The sequence below is a fragment of the Girardinichthys multiradiatus genome, chromosome 6 (genome assembly GCF_021462225.1).
Source record: "Girardinichthys multiradiatus isolate DD_20200921_A chromosome 6, DD_fGirMul_XY1, whole genome shotgun sequence".
Taxonomy (NCBI): domain Eukaryota; kingdom Metazoa; phylum Chordata; class Actinopteri; order Cyprinodontiformes; family Goodeidae; genus Girardinichthys; species Girardinichthys multiradiatus.
Window position 1 is genome coordinate 32803690 of NC_061799.1, and position 16771 is coordinate 32820460.

The 16771-nt window shown below is 40.1% G+C and overlaps 2 protein-coding genes across 5 annotated transcripts in view; one reads left to right on the top strand and one right to left on the bottom strand.

Moving 5' to 3' along the window:
• Positions 1 to 10989, top strand: part of eps15l1b (epidermal growth factor receptor pathway substrate 15-like 1b) — a 43623-nt gene extending 32634 nt beyond the window's left edge. Inside the window, exons 21-24 of one of the 4 annotated variants that reach the window (XR_007038672.1) lie at positions 2104 to 2189; positions 2382 to 2445; positions 6099 to 6879; positions 7675 to 7804. Coding sequence is in view for 3 of the 4 variants with exons in the window: in XM_047368021.1 (XP_047223977.1) it covers positions 2104 to 2189; positions 2382 to 2445; positions 6099 to 6220; positions 7675 to 7821 (419 nt within the window). In the remaining variant the exon portion in view is untranslated. Of the gene's footprint in view, positions 1 to 2103; positions 2190 to 2381; positions 2446 to 6098; positions 6880 to 7674 lie in introns of all 4 variants that reach the window. The other 3 variants (XM_047368021.1, XM_047368022.1, XM_047368023.1) reach the window with 3 other exon arrangements.
• A 2681-nt stretch (positions 10990 to 13670) lies between these two features.
• Positions 13671 to 16064, bottom strand: klf2b (Kruppel-like factor 2b). Its single transcript, XM_047367223.1, has 3 exons — positions 15706 to 16064; positions 14669 to 15575; positions 13671 to 14523 (listed from the first exon to the last, which is right to left on the bottom strand). Exons 1-3 carry the CDS (start codon positions 15775 to 15777, stop codon positions 14348 to 14350), a joined length of 1155 nt encoding a protein of 384 aa, XP_047223179.1. The 5' UTR covers positions 15778 to 16064; the 3' UTR covers positions 13671 to 14347.
• Positions 16065 to 16771: the final 707 nt, after the last annotated feature.

The window sequence follows — 16771 nt, forward strand, 5'->3', positions numbered from 1 at the left end:
CTTTGTGTGTTTGCCCTGCCTCTACGTAGCTTGTGACAAACTGCAAAGGGGCCTTCTTATGGTTCTAGTTGAACAATGACTTTCTTCTTGCCACTTTTTCGGAGTGCACAACTAAAACTTGTTCTGTCAATAGATTATCCCACCTGAGCTGTAGATTTCTGCAGCTCCTGCAGAGTTACTGCTTCTCAGTTTAATGTGCTTCTTGCCAAGTCTGTCAGGTTAGGTCAGGGGGCAGCAACCGTTATACTCAAAAGAGCAATTTTTGCCTTTGTGCCTGCTAAAATATATTTGTCTAGAGCTGCAAAAGCCGCATGACTCTTTTGAAAAAAGACCATATCTTTTTTTTCTATAATTAACTTAGTTTCTTGGTTAAATACAAAAACTGATATTTTATGTAAATCTTTTTGCCTTAAAATAAGTTTGAAACCTAGTGACAAAAAAAAGGGAACTGACATAAGTCTTCATGGCACAACTAGCTTCATTGTGGTGTAGAAATATGCAAATATTGCTTAAGAAACTGCTAAATCTAGCCCTTTTTATTAGCTTTATTTATACAACCATTTCTCAGCTCCAGAGCCACATGTTGCAGAACCCAGAGTTAGGTGGATGGTTGGTTTGCAGTTGTCTCATACCATTTCCATTTACCACAGACAGAGCAGTGCTTCATGGGATGTTCAAAGATTGGGATGTAGCTTTGTAAACTAACTCCACAACTTTGTCTCTGGCTTGTTTGCTGTGCTCCTTGGTCTTCATGATGCTGTTTGTTCACTAATGTTATCCAACAAACCCGAGGCCTTCACTGGCCTTTATTTCATATTTATGTGACTTCTGAAGGCAGTCATTTAGTCTGGATTTCATTTAGTGGCGTCAAAATGAAGGAGGCTAAATATGTGCTTCAGTTTGTTTTGTTCTTCTTTGTGTTGGTCTAACTTAAAATGCCTATTATATACATTGAAGTTTGTGATGTGACAAAATGTGGAAAGGTTCAAGTGATGATGCTGTAATTTAGCTGGATTAAAGTAGGTAAGATGAGGTGACGCTGCGATAATGTACTCTGTGACCTCAGGCCACATCACTTTGTCAAATAAAAGCACAACACTTTTACCCCCTTTACTCAAAGAAGCCAATTGTCCTTTAGTTTTTCCCAGAATGTGACTATTAACATACTTCTGGACCCGAGAGTAATCAAACCCACCTCAAAGAGTCATTCTTAGCTGTCCTGGGTGACGTTTTGGATTTAGGTTGTATTTTTGGTTGGTGGGGCAAACAATTTTTACTCTCTGTGGCTTCAGTTTTTCCTCTGGTCTCAGGTTATTTTTAGCCGTGCACCTACGCATTTCACTACTGGCCAAGTGAAAATACTGCCCCCTTACCCTGGAAAAACAGGAGGCGTTCTGGAGCCAAACAAAACAGAAACTCTGTGACTGCTGCTCCTTCAGTACTAGAACACACTACCACTCCTTTGAGCAACGCGCTCCTGCCTCTGTCCTCCCTTTTTATCTGCTGCCACTGAAGTGCCGGGCCTCGTTCGCTGCGGAAGTTGTTTAAAGTAGGTGGCAGCTGCTGGTCGATGCTCTGTGCGTACTGCACTTGCTTCTGAGGAACACAGAGACATCTGTAGACCTGAGCTGAGTTACTGCACGTAAAGAAAAACACTGCTCGCTGCACGTGAATGGGCTCTTTTGTGGTTTAGGTACTCACAACAAGTGTATGGTGTTGCAGAGTTTTTTTTTTTTTTTTCACTCAAACCATCTGCAGTTTGTTGCTTGTTTTTTAAATGAAGTGACTTCCAAACAACACAGGCTCAGTTCTGGTTAACAGCACGCCAACTGACGCCTTTAATTAGCTGATCAGATGCGTATGCCAGGTTGAAGCAAAACCGCTGCTATACAGGTCTCTGCAGAAAATCTCATGGAAAATTAAACGGTCAGGTCCCATTCTCTGCTCTAAAAATAGCACCCAACCCCCCCCCCCCCAGAATAAGCAAAATGTGGAGATAATTTTGACATGTGGTTTCGGGGTCCAAACTTTATTACAATTTCTGGCTCTTTCTGTGTCTGCAACCAAATGCTCCAGATGCATTTAAATAAACTTTTGACGCAGATTTGTTTGGAAATGTGGACCCTTTTGGAAGCAGTTCCATCGGAGGCAAGAGCGGTGGATTTGCTGACTTCAGTCACATGTCAAAGGTAAGCTCTTACAGTCGTGAATCACACGCACCATAAAGCTGAGTTTTCCACTGTAGCTTGTTCTTTTTAGCCTTTACTTTCACCATGACTGATTTCTGCTGTGTTTAAAAGCTGCTGTGTTCATAATTTTGTAAAATTGTTGACTGTTTTTCTTTCTGTTCTCTTTTATTTTTTTATTCCTGACATGAGCAGAAGCCAGACCCACCTGTGCTACCATCTAAGAAAAATGTGCCTAACCGGCCTGCTCCTCCCTATGGTAATCGCCCATTTTAAAAACCCGTCTTTCTGTGTTAACATTTGCAGCTTAATTTGACATTAACAGATTAGTGCTTTTCACAAGTGTTGTTCTAACATATCTTTACAGCATTTGCAATTCATCACTATTTACTACATCAGTGTTTGTCACTTCAGGTTATCAAAATATAAAGATGCCAACAAATTTATTGCTCCCCCCGGCGTTTAATGCTTAATACATCCACATTTTGCCAATAGGAGAGCTGTGAGTCCTCCCCTAAGATTTTTAGAAGGTTGGAGCGTCCAGAAAGAGGGATCTTTGACTGTTCCTCTTCGCACATTCTAGATCATCCAGAGTCCTGATTCCTCCCTTAAGGTTTCTTCTCTCCAGCTCACACCATGTTTTCTATTAGACTTAGATCTGGGGGCTAAGATGCTCATGGAAGAAGGTTGATTTTATGTTTGATGAACCTTTTCTCTGTTGATTTGGCCAAATATTTCAGATCATTATCCTTTTTACGACCCATTTTCAGCGTTTTGACAGAAGCCTTTAGATTATTCAGGTTTTCTTAAAGGTCATAAAAAGTAAAAAGAAATCTCAAATTTAATTATCTGAACTTTTAGGCATTAAAAAGTCTTAATTATGACCAGATTTTCTGTTCTTGGGCCTTTTTAAAATACATTAAGTTGTGTCTTAAATATGTACAGTTATTCATTCACTCCTTGTATCAATATTTGTTTATCTATTGGATAAAGGACATGGTGGCCATTCATTCGTTCCATGATGTGTAACTCTGGGTGATACATTTATATATGCTTTATTGCGTTTAAAACTCTTCCCTATCAGATTGATTTAATTTCAGTATCTCAAACCCGTTGTCAGTAACATCTATGTAACGTGGGAAGGCGCTGAAATTAGGATGAAAAGCACTCGAGCCATATACCACACTTTAAAAATACAGATTTGACAGGATATACTTAACCTGATTAAGTTAATATTTATTATTATAATTATTCTGTTCTTTTCATAATTCATGCAGATCTTTAGTTTAAATTATAAGGGTCTTAATTGAACTTACTAAGACTTGCAGAAACCCATGATATTAAGAAGTCCCTGATGCCCATGCATTCAAACAAGGTTCCTAAGGCCTTTGGAAGAAAGACAGACCCTTAGCAATACGGGTCCTCCACCGTACCTAACAGTGACCAAAGGTGCTTTTCCATTCATTCACTCATTTTCCTTCAGACCACCTGAAGGCTCAACAAAAGTCTCATCAGACTGAAGCATATTGTTCCAATTTAAGACCTCGTAGAGTTTAACAAACTCCACGTTTACGTTTCAATTCAATTCAGTGTTTTTATATAGCGCCAGTTCACAGCACGTCATCTCAAGGCACTTATACAAAGTCAATTCAGTCGAATCATTCAGATTTCAAGTCAGGTACATACTTTCCAATTGATCCTCATTATCACAAGTCCAGTCGGGTTCAGTTTATTATTCAATTTGGTTAAAAAGTTTTCGAAGGAAACCCAGCAGATTGCATCGAGTCAATGACTTGCAGCATTCAGTCCTCCTGGATGAGCATGTCGCGACAGTGGACAGTCGTTTGTAGTGGTAAGACAGAAAGTGTGAATCCCAAACAACCAATTAGCTTTTAGATAGGATCTAACAAAGACTTAGAGAAAAGATGTTACTCTTTGCTGCAGTTCTTCCTCCCTTTTCACTCTCCCCACTGTGAGTTGGCCAAATAAGTATTCATCTTCGCCCATCAGTCAGTAAATTACTTTTTTGACCACAGGAAAGATGTAGCACCAAGTGCTTTATTTAAACCCAATGAAATACAACAAATCAAACCACCCCTCTTTATCCACTAAACAAACACACTGACTTTATCCATGGCTGACTGCAACTGAGGAAACTATTTTAACTAAGCTTTCTGTAAGGGATAAAGAACTGGAGAAATGATTAACAAAATAAAAGATAAACAACAAAATCAAAATAATAGTGAGAAAATGTGATTTAAACTCAAACCTACAAATATTATTTGCCGATTTAAAAACAACAATAAGAGATCAGATGACATAAAAGAATTGACTGAGGTAGGACAAAACACAAAATGTTAAAAACTAAATGTCCATAACAAAAGGACTGAAAATGTAGAAATAAATTTGCCCCCGTATCATATTTATACTCCAGGGGGACAGAAAGCCATTGATTTCTAATTACAGCCTCCTAGAAACTCTGATCAACTCAAATATAAATAAAAGCATGCTTTAGTTACAATAAACATTGATTTTGTTGAAAACAATTGTTATCTTTATAGACCTTGTTTTCCCACTGAATAAATGTACTCAAATGTTGGATTTTTCTGACATTTTCTGTGTGATTTTATGCTACTGCAATTAAAGATGAGTTTGCTTACCCAGACATGTCAAGAGTGGCAACAAAATTTTCAGTTTAATGAAAAACAAACATATTACAAATGTATTAGACTAGTTTAACATTGTAAGTGCTCCACTTGCATTGCTGTTTTTTTCTGGCTAAAAGCTGTTTTATGGCCTAAATGCAAGCAAAAACAACCCAACTTCCTCAGTAAGGTATAAGATTGCACAGATAGCAATTTCTTCTTTTGATATTGTCAGCAGGAAAGCTGTTGGCAGAGATATGAGAATAGTATGGGGTCACGGCACGTGTGAACCTCCATTTGAACAGTTCCCATCGTTGCTGATATTAATAGGACACATGCTTTTTATTTTCTTACCTCACTATAATCAATGCTAGTTAAGTCAAATTGTCTTCTGTGGGTGATAGCGAGTGAAACTTCTTTCTATTTTTTTCAACACATGAAGCCTGGTGTTTATCTTGCTTTTTGAGTGTATGTGAAGTCACACAACACCTACAACCCATTCCCAGGCCATGCCCTTCCGGTGTGACCTTGAACTTATTCTTTAAGCAGAAGCCTCAGCCTGAGAAAGCTGGTGTTCCCCTTTGCTGCACCACACAGAACAGGGTTGAGATGAGCCACAGTTTGCCAGCAAGCTTGTTCTTGCTGTGTGCCTCTCATGTAAAAGGGAAGTGAGAAGCCCACTCCTAAATTTGTGGGCTGCTCTCAATGTCTGCATCGCAGACGGTTGCAAAACTAATCCTGGTCCTGTGAAAGGCTGCTGTTTGTCTGCATTTGTGTTGCAACAACATTTGTTTACAACTCTAGCACAAGTTTGGTGTTGTAATAGGGATTTAATTAGGCAAATATTTGGTTAGTTTCCTACATATTATTCTTAAGCACTGTAGGTTTGCTAGGACAGTGTTCAAAGATGATGGGAACCAGTTAAAAGCGATTATTGGAAATGTGTTCTCAGCTTAGAGTAGAAAAGGGTGTGGCTGTTTTTTACAATCATATGTTCCAGAAAAGCAGCACTGTGCAGATTGAAGCATTAATGCATCAGTGAGCTTTACTCAAAAATGTGGTTAACACCTTTTTTTGAACCATGATCGCTTTTCCCACGGTGCTGATTCTGAACACCACGGGCTCAAAACTTTGGGCTTCCTGTGAATATTTAGTGGGCCCACTGTTACATATTTTCCTTTCAAGTGTGAGCTCATTTTCCCAGGGACCACTAATCAAAAGAAAAGATACCATCAGTATTTATTCATCTATATTTTATCTTCTCCAGTAGATCTGCTCGGCTCAAGTGCATCAGAGCTGCAGCAGGGTTTCAGTAGAGACTCTTTTATTGCGACACAGTCAAGAAAAGAATCCAAAGACTGTCCTGTGGGTTTTACAGATTTTGGCTCTGTAAGTGCAGGCTGCTCTCAGTTTTATTTTTTCATTTTTTGGACCAAGTGTCATCATCTGCATGAGCTGCAGAGCTGATGGCTCTGAGGTGTCGTCTAGTGTCACTGGTCCGAGTTTTGGTTTTTTACTTCGCAGAAAGCAAATTGCCACAGCGGTCGTGTTTGCTGGCTGTTGACTCACAACATTTGACAGCTTTTTCACAGTTGGGTTACAAGGAAATCAGATGTTTTCATGACTAACTCAGATGGTCCCAGAACCTCATCTCTGTCTAGTCGTATGTTTCCGTCGTCCTTCCTGGCAGAATGGGCTTTATAAACCTTACTCCTACCAGGCTGGTAGACATGTCTGCTCAGGCAGTGCTTGAAGAGCATCTTCAAAGTCATCAAGTGCAAGACGAACACTTATTTGCTGTCAGACCAGACCATGAGCAATACTGAGTAAAATCTGCCTCTTTGTAACCCGTTTCCCGCTTTCTCCATAATGGCCGCGCATGCTCTCAGGTGGGGAGATGATGCATGGCAGCTCTTTGTGTATTTTCACATGACGTACATTTATTTTGTCCTTCATGCATGATTGTTGTAAAAGGGATTTGTGGGTTTTTTATGGAGCTTTGCATTGTGATTTGTTTTGTTTTTCTGCCAGGATCTGAAGTTGTGAAGGTAAGACTGAACAAAGGTGTGATGATCAATCTTTGCATGTGAAAAAGTTGTTTGCACTGCATAATCTGATTATAGTAAAAAATGAGCACAATTATTTTCTATAAATATCCTTTGAGACAGTAAAGCGAGACGTGACCAAAAATTAGTTTGCTTTAGCATAGCATCGCTTTTTAAAAATGTTGCTTTAAGCTTCTGGTTTTGCTTTTTTTATGTAAGGGAAGTGCAGTGCCATGCAAAAGTGTTAACGGCCCTGAACTTTTATACATTTTGTCACATTACAACCAAACATTTCAATGTGTTTTATTCACATTTTTATTAGCTTTTTATGTGATGGGCCTGGCATGACGTAGAAGCTCAAGCACAGTTTGATGATTATTGGAGAGAGCCACAGATTCCGAATTTTGCCACATTTTTCAGATTTTTATTTGCAACATATGTCATATTCCTTTTGTTTCACATTTACTCGCTTTTGTTTTGGTTTAGCACAAAAACCACATTTAGGTTTTGTGTTGTGACAAAATGAAAAAGTTTAAAGGTTATTAGTACTTTTAAAGAGCTTCATAATCATCTCTGCATCTTTTTTAATTGTTTATCAATTTACCGCCATTTGCTCCTGATCATTTTACACAAGTCCAATGTCGTTTTTGACTTTGTGTGTTTAGAAACATCTGCTTTTGTCCAGTGATTTGTCTGTTTCTGTGTTGACATTAGAACCTCAAGCCACAACCACATTCCTTTTCTCCTTGTATCCTTTTCTTTTGTTTCCCAAACCTGATGTTTGTTTGTCTGCTCCAGTTTGGAAGTGAGAACCAGCAGCTGGAGTGGGCCAAGCGGGAGAGCGAGCGTGAGGAGCAGGAGAGGCTGAGGAGGCTGCGGTTGCAGGAGCAGCAAGATCTGGAGCTGGCCATCGCTCTCAGCAAGGCTGACATTTCCAAAGCCTGACCAGGCTGACCCCCCAGCTCAGCTCTCTGTCCACTTTCAGTCTACCTGACAGTCCCCCATTCTCCGTTTACAGGCTCATGACCTCAACTCTGACCTTTGTTACCAAGTTGTGTAAGAGACCAGTGTTTCTCCTGTAATGACTGGACTCACATCAAATGACTATAAATTTCAAACCATTTAAGGCACAGCTTCCGAACGTCGACTGTAAAAAGGGAGAATTCAGGCTTCATTTAAGCTCGGCTCCACACCAGATAAAATATCGCAGGCTACTAAACTGCATCTCTATCTGCTGACGTTTCAACCTGCTTGTTTGGTAAACCCTTTAAGAGGAGTCGTAATTACTTTCAACACATTATCTATAATTATTTAAAATGCTGAGCTACAGTACCAATCATCTCTTTTAAGTGCATAAAGCATTCTGGGTCAATGATGACCCAGATAAAATTGCCACTCGAGTTACCATAACAGTACTGTTACAACTTTTACCAGACAGTTGCACAAATTACCTTCTCTTGAACATGCTGCCCTCACTGTGACTTGGTTAATGTGAATATCAAAGTATTATGCGAGCTTCCCAAGCGCTCAGCAGTCCTATTGAAGAAATCCCCAACCGCAAACAGCAAGTGACATTAATTTTATAGGTTCACCGATCAGAATTTAGTGGCTAGTTTCCAATTTTTGTAAACCTTTGACCTGCCAATAACGATTTTGATTCCTTTTTAAGAACTATAATGCATTAAGATATTGGAACAGCATTCAAAATATATTTTTCTAGCGTGTTTCCCATGAGCAGTTCGTTATTTATGCAGGGAGTAGAGTCAACCTCATGAAATGTTTGAGAGCGCAGTCACTATAAAACATGGTTTTACTTTTAATTTAAATTAAAGACAAAATGATGACAGATCTCTTAATCAGTTTAGCATCTGCTAATATAAGATGCAAAACTGTCTTTAGCATCTTGTATTAGCAATTACTAGAACAAGTCTCTGTGTGTAATACCCAGAGATTGTCGCTCCTTACCTTAAGTTAAACAGTTCCAAAAGATAGCCAGCATTTCCAAATCCAACTTGTCTAATGACACAGGTTGAAAGCTCAGCCTTCCTGTTATCTGCTAAAGGTCTCATTCTCTCTCTTGCATCCTAGTCGAAGCTCAGACATGTCTCAGCAGGTCATACAAAATAATTTTTCCCTTTTTTAAATGACTATTTGCTTTGCTGTGCTTCCTCTTATTTTATATTGGTTATTATTTCTGATATTGAAAATTGATAACTTTGAGTGTTCTTCACTCAGTAACAGCCCATAGCAACTATGTTGTACTCCTTTCAACCATTGGGTTATGCGATGAGAGTTTTGCTTTCTCTCGCTGTCTTGCAGCCTGAATGAGGCATATGACGTAGAAAATACGATTTCCTTTTAGATAGCTTTTTACAACTCTGTTCTTTCTCTGACTTAACAGAAAAAGCTAACTTTGAGTCTGTTTCCATCTGTTGCAACATCCAACGTGATGAATGTTGTCGGCACAACTTGATAGCAGTTACTTGTGGTGCATTCACTGATCAGAAAAAGATCAGATTTTTACGTTTCTGACCAGCCGGTGATCGTCCAGGGCCGGTCAAGGTGAAATCGGACCACTACTCCACTTACTGGTGCATCTCTGTATATTGCTGTATATTATTTGTCAAACCCAACATTTTTTTTTTTACTAATTTAAACCTTTCAAATAATAAAAATGATCCAGAGCTGCATCAGAAAGGACCAACACGGGTCTAAATGTGTCTGCGCACCATCCATTTTTGTAAACTCTTTTTAACTCCCAGTGACCGCCCACCTTGTGCCTGTTTGTCTGTTTACCTTAAACAGCTGATTACAGGAGGTGGAGCAGCTCTGCCAGCATTAAAAAGGCACTTGTAGCACAGACTCAACACACTTTACCCCTACTCTCATCTTCCCACCTCTGTCATCATCTTCATCTTGGTGCACGTTTCCAGTAATCTCTGCAGAGTTGTCTGAGGCTGCACTCAGGTGGGGGGGAAGCTGAGAGGAAGATGTATTTATCTCATTGTAGTCTCGCAGACTGGAGCCATTCACAGCCATTTTATCTAACTACTAACCATAATGCTTTGCAACATAAACACTGGAAGACTTTTCTCTGATATTATGACGACAAAGGCATTCTTAGTATTTTAAATATCACATCCATATGGCTCTTTTCTATGTTAATGTAACAGGTCGTGCAAGTCAGATTAGTCCAAGCAGCCGTCTAAGAATATTTTACACTTAATGTATGAAATAAAAGAATATGTGGTGTATGAAGTAAAATGCATTTGAAGTCTGTTTTCCATAACCATGAGTTGGGTTAAAAACTTTATATTTAAAGTCAAACGGAACACGTCAGCCACTCTGTTGGTCTGCGATTGAGCTTGTCCAGTACCAGATGGTTAAAGAAACCTTTTTATCCACTCCATATGTTATGATTAAATTAGAGTTAAATGGACAAATTTTGGATTTGGCAAGTCCTCCTTTATAATCCAAAGCTGTCTTGAAGGTCTTGATCAGATATATGTTTAATGTTTCTGTTACACACGCTTTGAATTATTTAAGCCTTCATGTCCAGTATTTATGGCATTTGGGGTGCATGAATTGAAGACGTATTGACACATAATCAAAGCCAGTGATAATCTTTGGGGTCTTCCTTCAGTTATGAACCAAGTGTTCCCAGTCGTTGTGACGAACTTGCACTCCCATACAACTAAAAGCCTCTATGAAATGAAAAAGTGTAAACCCACTCTGTTTATACCGATGCTGCCACATGTACTGCTTCAGCTTCTTGCTTTTCATTGACGAGCAAAATCAACCTTTAGATGTTTTTTTTTTCTATGAAGTTTTTTTTGTTTAAATGCTTTCGTTTGTGGAAGACGGTTTTTCCTCATGCATTCTTATGGCTCTCCAACACTAATCAGGTCTATCGGGCACTCAATGAATGTACTGTATATTCCATACAGGACATGTACAGCATGTGACAACGCCTTAATTATGTACATATCAACACTGTAAGCTGTAATATTGCAAAGTATATATGTAATTATTGAAAACAAATCAACTATCTTGAGTTATGATTTTTTCTGACCATTGTAACTACTTTTAACCTAATAAACTTGACTTATAACATTCCTGGAACAACATTTCTTCAGTAATGTAAAGATGCAAGTTTGAGTAGTTTTTAAAGATGCATTTGAAGTATTTGTTCAGGATGGAATGACGCCCTTTAAATAATTTTCTTAAAACTGCAAATAGGAGCAGGGCTGCACGGTGGCGCTGTTGGTAACACTATTGCCTTGCAGCAAGAAGGAATGTTAACATTCACCCTCACTAATATTTGGACAAATGTTTCTTACCATGATCTCACAAAGTTTTAGGACTGAACCATTTAGTACCCTTTAGGGCTCCTAAGTCCAATCCTTGAGAGCAGTCCTTGTATGCGTGGAGGAGTCAAGGTAGGGTCTTCAAAGCAGTCCAGCATAGTGGTGGTACCATCATGCTGAGGGTCTATTTCACTACCAGTGGTAGTTATATTATGACAACCACATCCAGCCGTCCGCTTTGAAATGATAAAACTAGGATTACCTCAAAGTAATTAATCTTGAGCACAAATAAACAACTAGCTGTGGTACATTGAGCTTAGTGGATATCCTTTTCTTGTTTTTGATTTTATACATTTAAAAAGCTACTGTGGCTTCATATTAGTACAATCTGTACTTAAGATCATCCAGATTTTATTGTGTGATTTCATAGAAAATGTAGAATGACAGTTTTAGCCATACGTTTACATACATCCATCATTAACTTCAATTTTATGTTGCGGCTTTTGATTTATTGAACCCATTCTTTTTTTTTTTTCTTCTTTCTGATAATGCAACATATTACTTCAGAGGATTTTAAAAACACAAAGTGAGTGCACAAGTTTGAAGAGTGGACTGTTTAGCCACAAGGACAAGCCTAAAATGTTTTCAGCTGTCAAGGTGGAGGTGTTCACCCTGAAAACATTGTATTGACTGTCAAGCATGGTAGTGGTTGCATCATGGTAAGCATATGCTTCAGGGCTGGCTATTCTGGTGTATTGCACGAAATAGATGCAAATATGAAAACGTTTTTTTCAGTGTCCTCTTCGACATAGTTGAAAGTTTGGCCCTATTGTTCTAACATGATAATGATCCACATATAAATGAACTCTTTCTAAAGAAAAGGAGTCAGATTTTTAGCCATAAATATGCTGGAACCTTGCTCCTCTGTACAAGATGTTTTTTGTTCTACAACTTGGTAAGAGATATCCATCTGTGGTCTAAACAAACTCCTCTGGGGTGTTGGTGCCTATCTATAACAACCACTAGATAAGGGTGACCGTAGGATACACCCTGGACAGGTTGCTAGTATGCTGGGAAGCATAGAGACACATAAGACAAAACATGCACAAACTCTCATAATTTAGGGTGATTTAGACCTTTTAACTTACCATGCATATTTTTGGATTGTGGCCAGAGTACCCGGAGAGAACCAACACATCCACTAGGAAAACATGCAGAAAGACTCAAACCCAGGACCTTCTTGCTGCAAGGCCACAACGCTAACAACAGTGGTCCAGTGTTTCACCAAGTATTAGTGAGGGTATTTGACCCTGCGCGTATAGCTTTGACCTGGTGTGGATTAGAGAGAATCCACAATAAATGCAAACTTATGCAACTCATTAAAGCGGTTATGTAATCAATTCACCTTGGAAAAAAAGTTTAAAGGCACTTGTGTAAAAGGCCCAGTTAAATATGATATTCACACCCATGATGAGTGTACAATATATACAATTATCTTTTTCTCTGTATCTTTGGAGGTTTGTTGAATGGCAGTACTAAAACTACTGTGAAATGTTCTAAAGAAAGGGATTTTATTTACTCTCTGTCTTTTAAAATTCACTTAAGACATTTTTTTATTCTATTTTAAAGTTTATGCAATGATATTGGAACCAAAAAAAAGTGAAATGAGAGCGATACATTTGCATCTTTCAGTGTAGATATTTTTGATTTAGTTTGCACTTCCCCTTTTTAAAAAAAAAAAAAAGATATATATTGTAAATTTATGCATGTTGATAGAAACAATTTAGTTAAAATCTACTTGTTTAAAACGCTGTTTCTGGTAAACCAGGTTAAAGCTGCTGTTCTCACATTAAACCTTTGGCTATATGCTGAGAGGTTTTAAAACTTTCCTGAAAGCAGTCATCTATCTTTTCACAACTGCCATCTGGCTTTGATATGTGCTCTCAATGCAGTCCTTCATGCATGACATACAAATGCTCACTGACACCGTATGTATAATATAAAGCATGGACTCTGATACTTTGAAACTGTAGTGCAGAGTGACTGTGTGTAATTGTAGTATTAAGGTGCTTTGATGTCCTACTATAATTTCTACCCATCTGAAAGGGAGTCTAAGGGCTCCCTGATGAGGGTTTGCTGTGCCCCTCTGTCCAGACGGCTCCTGGCCTGACTCTGTAATTATGAAAATGGAGTGTTTGTATTTATAGGCTAAGCCCACAAGCGGCTACCCTTCTCTGTCTTGCAGCTGCAAAACATCATTGGAAATCAAGTTGCCCTCAAGTTTTAAAAGTCGACTGTTTTAAAAGTCTTCTATTGCAAGCCGTACTTTCTGGTGTGGGTGTTCGCATAACCTACAGGTTTGCTGGCTGCACCTATTTTCGAGTACAGTTGTGAAACCGTATTGAGTGGGTGGATGTGGTTAATCAAAACGAACAAGCAAGGTGTATCTGAAATGAGTAAGTGCTAATGCAGTTCACCAGTCCCAAATTATTTTCGAATCTGTTCTTTTTAATATTTACAATAAATACACATTTTTACAGTATAAAATCCATGTACTTATTTATATAAATTTAAGTAAAAAATAATGCACAGGACATCAAGCCCTGATAGTGTACAGAAAGGGGCTGGATCCAAGACTTTCACACATAGAAGAAAAGAAATTCCAAATAAGATAAAATAAGTCAGAAGGCAGTTCAGACACATGAGGCAGTTTAAATAAAACCTTGTCTCTGTGCTTGTTAGGCAACTGTATGTGCATTTTACCCCTGTCAACAAGAACATTTACATTTCTTTGGCCACGTCGTTCTGTTACAAAGAGTTTTACAGTAGCACAGTCATAGAAAGGCACTTTTGTGTCAAACACAGCGTTCCAGTTCTGTCAAAGAGTAGTATATACAGGGCCAGCCCCTTCTTGGTCTGCCTGCTCTTAAGCAAACAAAGCTTTTCCAAAGCTTTCTTTATACAACCAAAGTAGTACCAGCTACATTATTAGAAAAACAAATACACTAAAACGTTTTTAATTCAATATCATATAAACAGAATATAAACAGAATTTGGCCACATGGAGAGCATTTTAAATAAAAAATTCAACTGAATCACAATACAAAAAAAATACAACCCCCATTTTTTGAACCCCCCCACAAGTCCTCTGGTGAAGAACTCCTTCACATGTGTCTCTTCATGTGAAGCGCCAAATGGTCAGACCTGGAGAAGGCGCGCTCGCACAGGTGGCACTGGAAGGGTCTGTGTCCGGTGTGTTTACGGAAATGACGGGTCAGCTCGTCGGAGCGGGCGAACTTCCAGCCGCAGCCTTCCCAGCTGCAGTGGTATGGCTTCTCACCTGCGTGGAAAAAAAAAAACACAGGAGTAATAGTTAGTAGATGTTTCAGTTTGGATCATCATGCTTAATTGCGCACGAATGTTGTAGCGTGATGGGGAGCCGGGGAGGGGGTGGGGGGGGGGGGGGGGGGGGGGGGGGTACGTACCAGTGTGAGTTCGCAGATGTGCCTTCAGGTGTGAGCTCTTGGTGTAGGTTTTCCCACAGCCTGCAAACGTGCAGGTGTGCGTCGCCGTGCGCTTCCGCGGCCACGTACGCCTCCCTCTCTTTGGCTTGGACTCCAGCAGCTCCAGCGGGGACGAGGGCGGCGTGAGCATCACCCTCTGCGCGCCCGCGGGCTGCAGGGTGAGACCCTCGTCGTACATCCCGAAGCTGGGATGCGGACCGTGGTAGGACATCTGCATCTGCGGAGCCTGAGGGTGGTGCTGGAAGGACGGAGCTGTGTGGTATTTTGGCTGGAAGCAAAGCTGTGCCTGGCAGTCCGTGGCTTGCTGGTCGTCGGGGCTCAGCGGTGGGGTCATGCTGCTGGCCGCCCGCGGGGAAATGGCCACCCGAGGCTGCTCGAAGGACATCATGCACGAAACGTTGCCTTCTTGCTTGATCTTGTTGCAGCTTTGAGGGACCATGCCCAGAACTGGACCGTAACTGTCCATTGCTGGCTCTATTTTGATGTTGTCCGGACGGGGGAACGGTGCTGTGTTGACGTAAAATCTCCCCTGGACGCCGGGGTTGCGCGCAACGCCGTAGCCACCGGGTCCGTCGGAGCGGAGCAGCTCCGTCATGAGGTTGGCACCGTAAGGAGGAGGCGGGGAGCGGTGGTCCTCGGCTGGATACTGTGGAATTGAGGTCCCGGTTGTTGGGTACATGTTGGGATCAGCTGTGCCAACGTATTCCAACGCGCTGTCTGATCCAGTTGTGTTGGAGAGAATAAAATCCAGATCCAAGAAATTGCTCAGATCCTCGTCGTCCTTTTTGCTCTGGCTGTCCAGGCTTTGTACCAGTTCAAGCATGGAGCAACTTGTAGGTTGGAGTTTGTCCATCTCTCCTTTCCACCTCTGCGGGGAAATAAACAATAATTAGACATTAAAAATGAATTTGCACAAAAAATAGCTCTTTTGCTTCTCTAGTGCAGAGAAAAGTATTTTAGGTATTTAAAAGCATCCTGAAAAATGAGCTCAAACTTACATTTTCCCAGTTTCTTTCTCTTTGGTTTGAGAACGTCGAAAATGATGGCAGCATCACTCCTGACAAGGCCATCGTTTAAAGATGAAATAAAAATACAACTTATTATCTCGGTCAAAGTTGAGCGGAGCGGCAGCCGCGCCAGAGTTTGAAGGACTTTCACGGTCTCCTCCTCTCTCCAACAGCTGCGCTTCAAACGCATGAACACAAGTTTAAAACTGGTAGGAGGTCCTCGCCGACCTTATAGCTCTCCAAGCCGAGATCGCCTGGCCAATTGTGAGAGCTCAGGAAATAACGTAAAGTTTGGTAAATTTAGCTCTTTATAAAGGCGTTCCTGCAGGCTGCCGAGCTCAGTGTGCTGTGTGAGAGGCACGGCGGCGCAGAGCAGCTCTATAAAGGGGAGGATGACGCAGGCAGCGGCCAACCTCCCCGATAAACAGACTCAGCCTGTATAGCAACCATAGATACTTACGTAATATGCGCAGAAGAACAAGCCTGATGACAGAAACCGCCGCAGGATAAGTCGCACTAACGCTTCATTTAAAAGCTGTCAGTTGCTCATGTAATCATTACACCTCAAAGAATGAGGCGTTCAGGTGTTCACTAATTCACGTTTTAGTGAGTCTGACATCCACGAGAAGAAAGATTTGGAGAGAAAAAAAAAAAAAAAAAAAAAAACCCACACACACTGTTTCTGAATTTTCACAAGCATGCGATCACGCAAAAAAAACAAACAAACAAACAAAAAAAAAAAACAGCTATACTGTAAAAAAGGACTTTGGGACAGCAGGATTAAAGGTTAGTCATTAAAATGATTTGGATTCTAATCAATATTGGTGTGTAAAAATAATGTACGACCACTGTTAAATTCTTGCTCCAACACAAAAACTGTTTTAACCACAATAATTTAAGTTTGTCTGTAGGTCAGGGCTAACTCTAAAGTCAAACTTGCAAGCAATCCACTGAAATGATTTAAATGTTATTTTTTTTCCTCTACACCTAATGCTCGATAAAGGTAAAATTCTAACATTAGCTAATTTTTTGGTAATACATTTAAGCTTGTATCTAA

Bases quoted from the DNA above. Each gene is read 5' to 3' on its own strand.
- klf2b (XM_047367223.1), bottom strand. From the start codon at position 15,777: ATGGCCTTGTCAGGAGTGATGCTGCCATCATTTTCGACGTTCTCAAAC. The intron at 15,576-15,705 runs GTAAGTTTGAGC...ATTTCCCCGCAG, and splicing joins GAGAAAGAAACTGGGAAAAT to AGGTGGAAAGGAGAGATGGA. The intron at 14,524-14,668 runs GTACGTACCCCC...TTTTCCACGCAG, and splicing joins ACATCTGCGAACTCACACTG to GTGAGAAGCCATACCACTGC.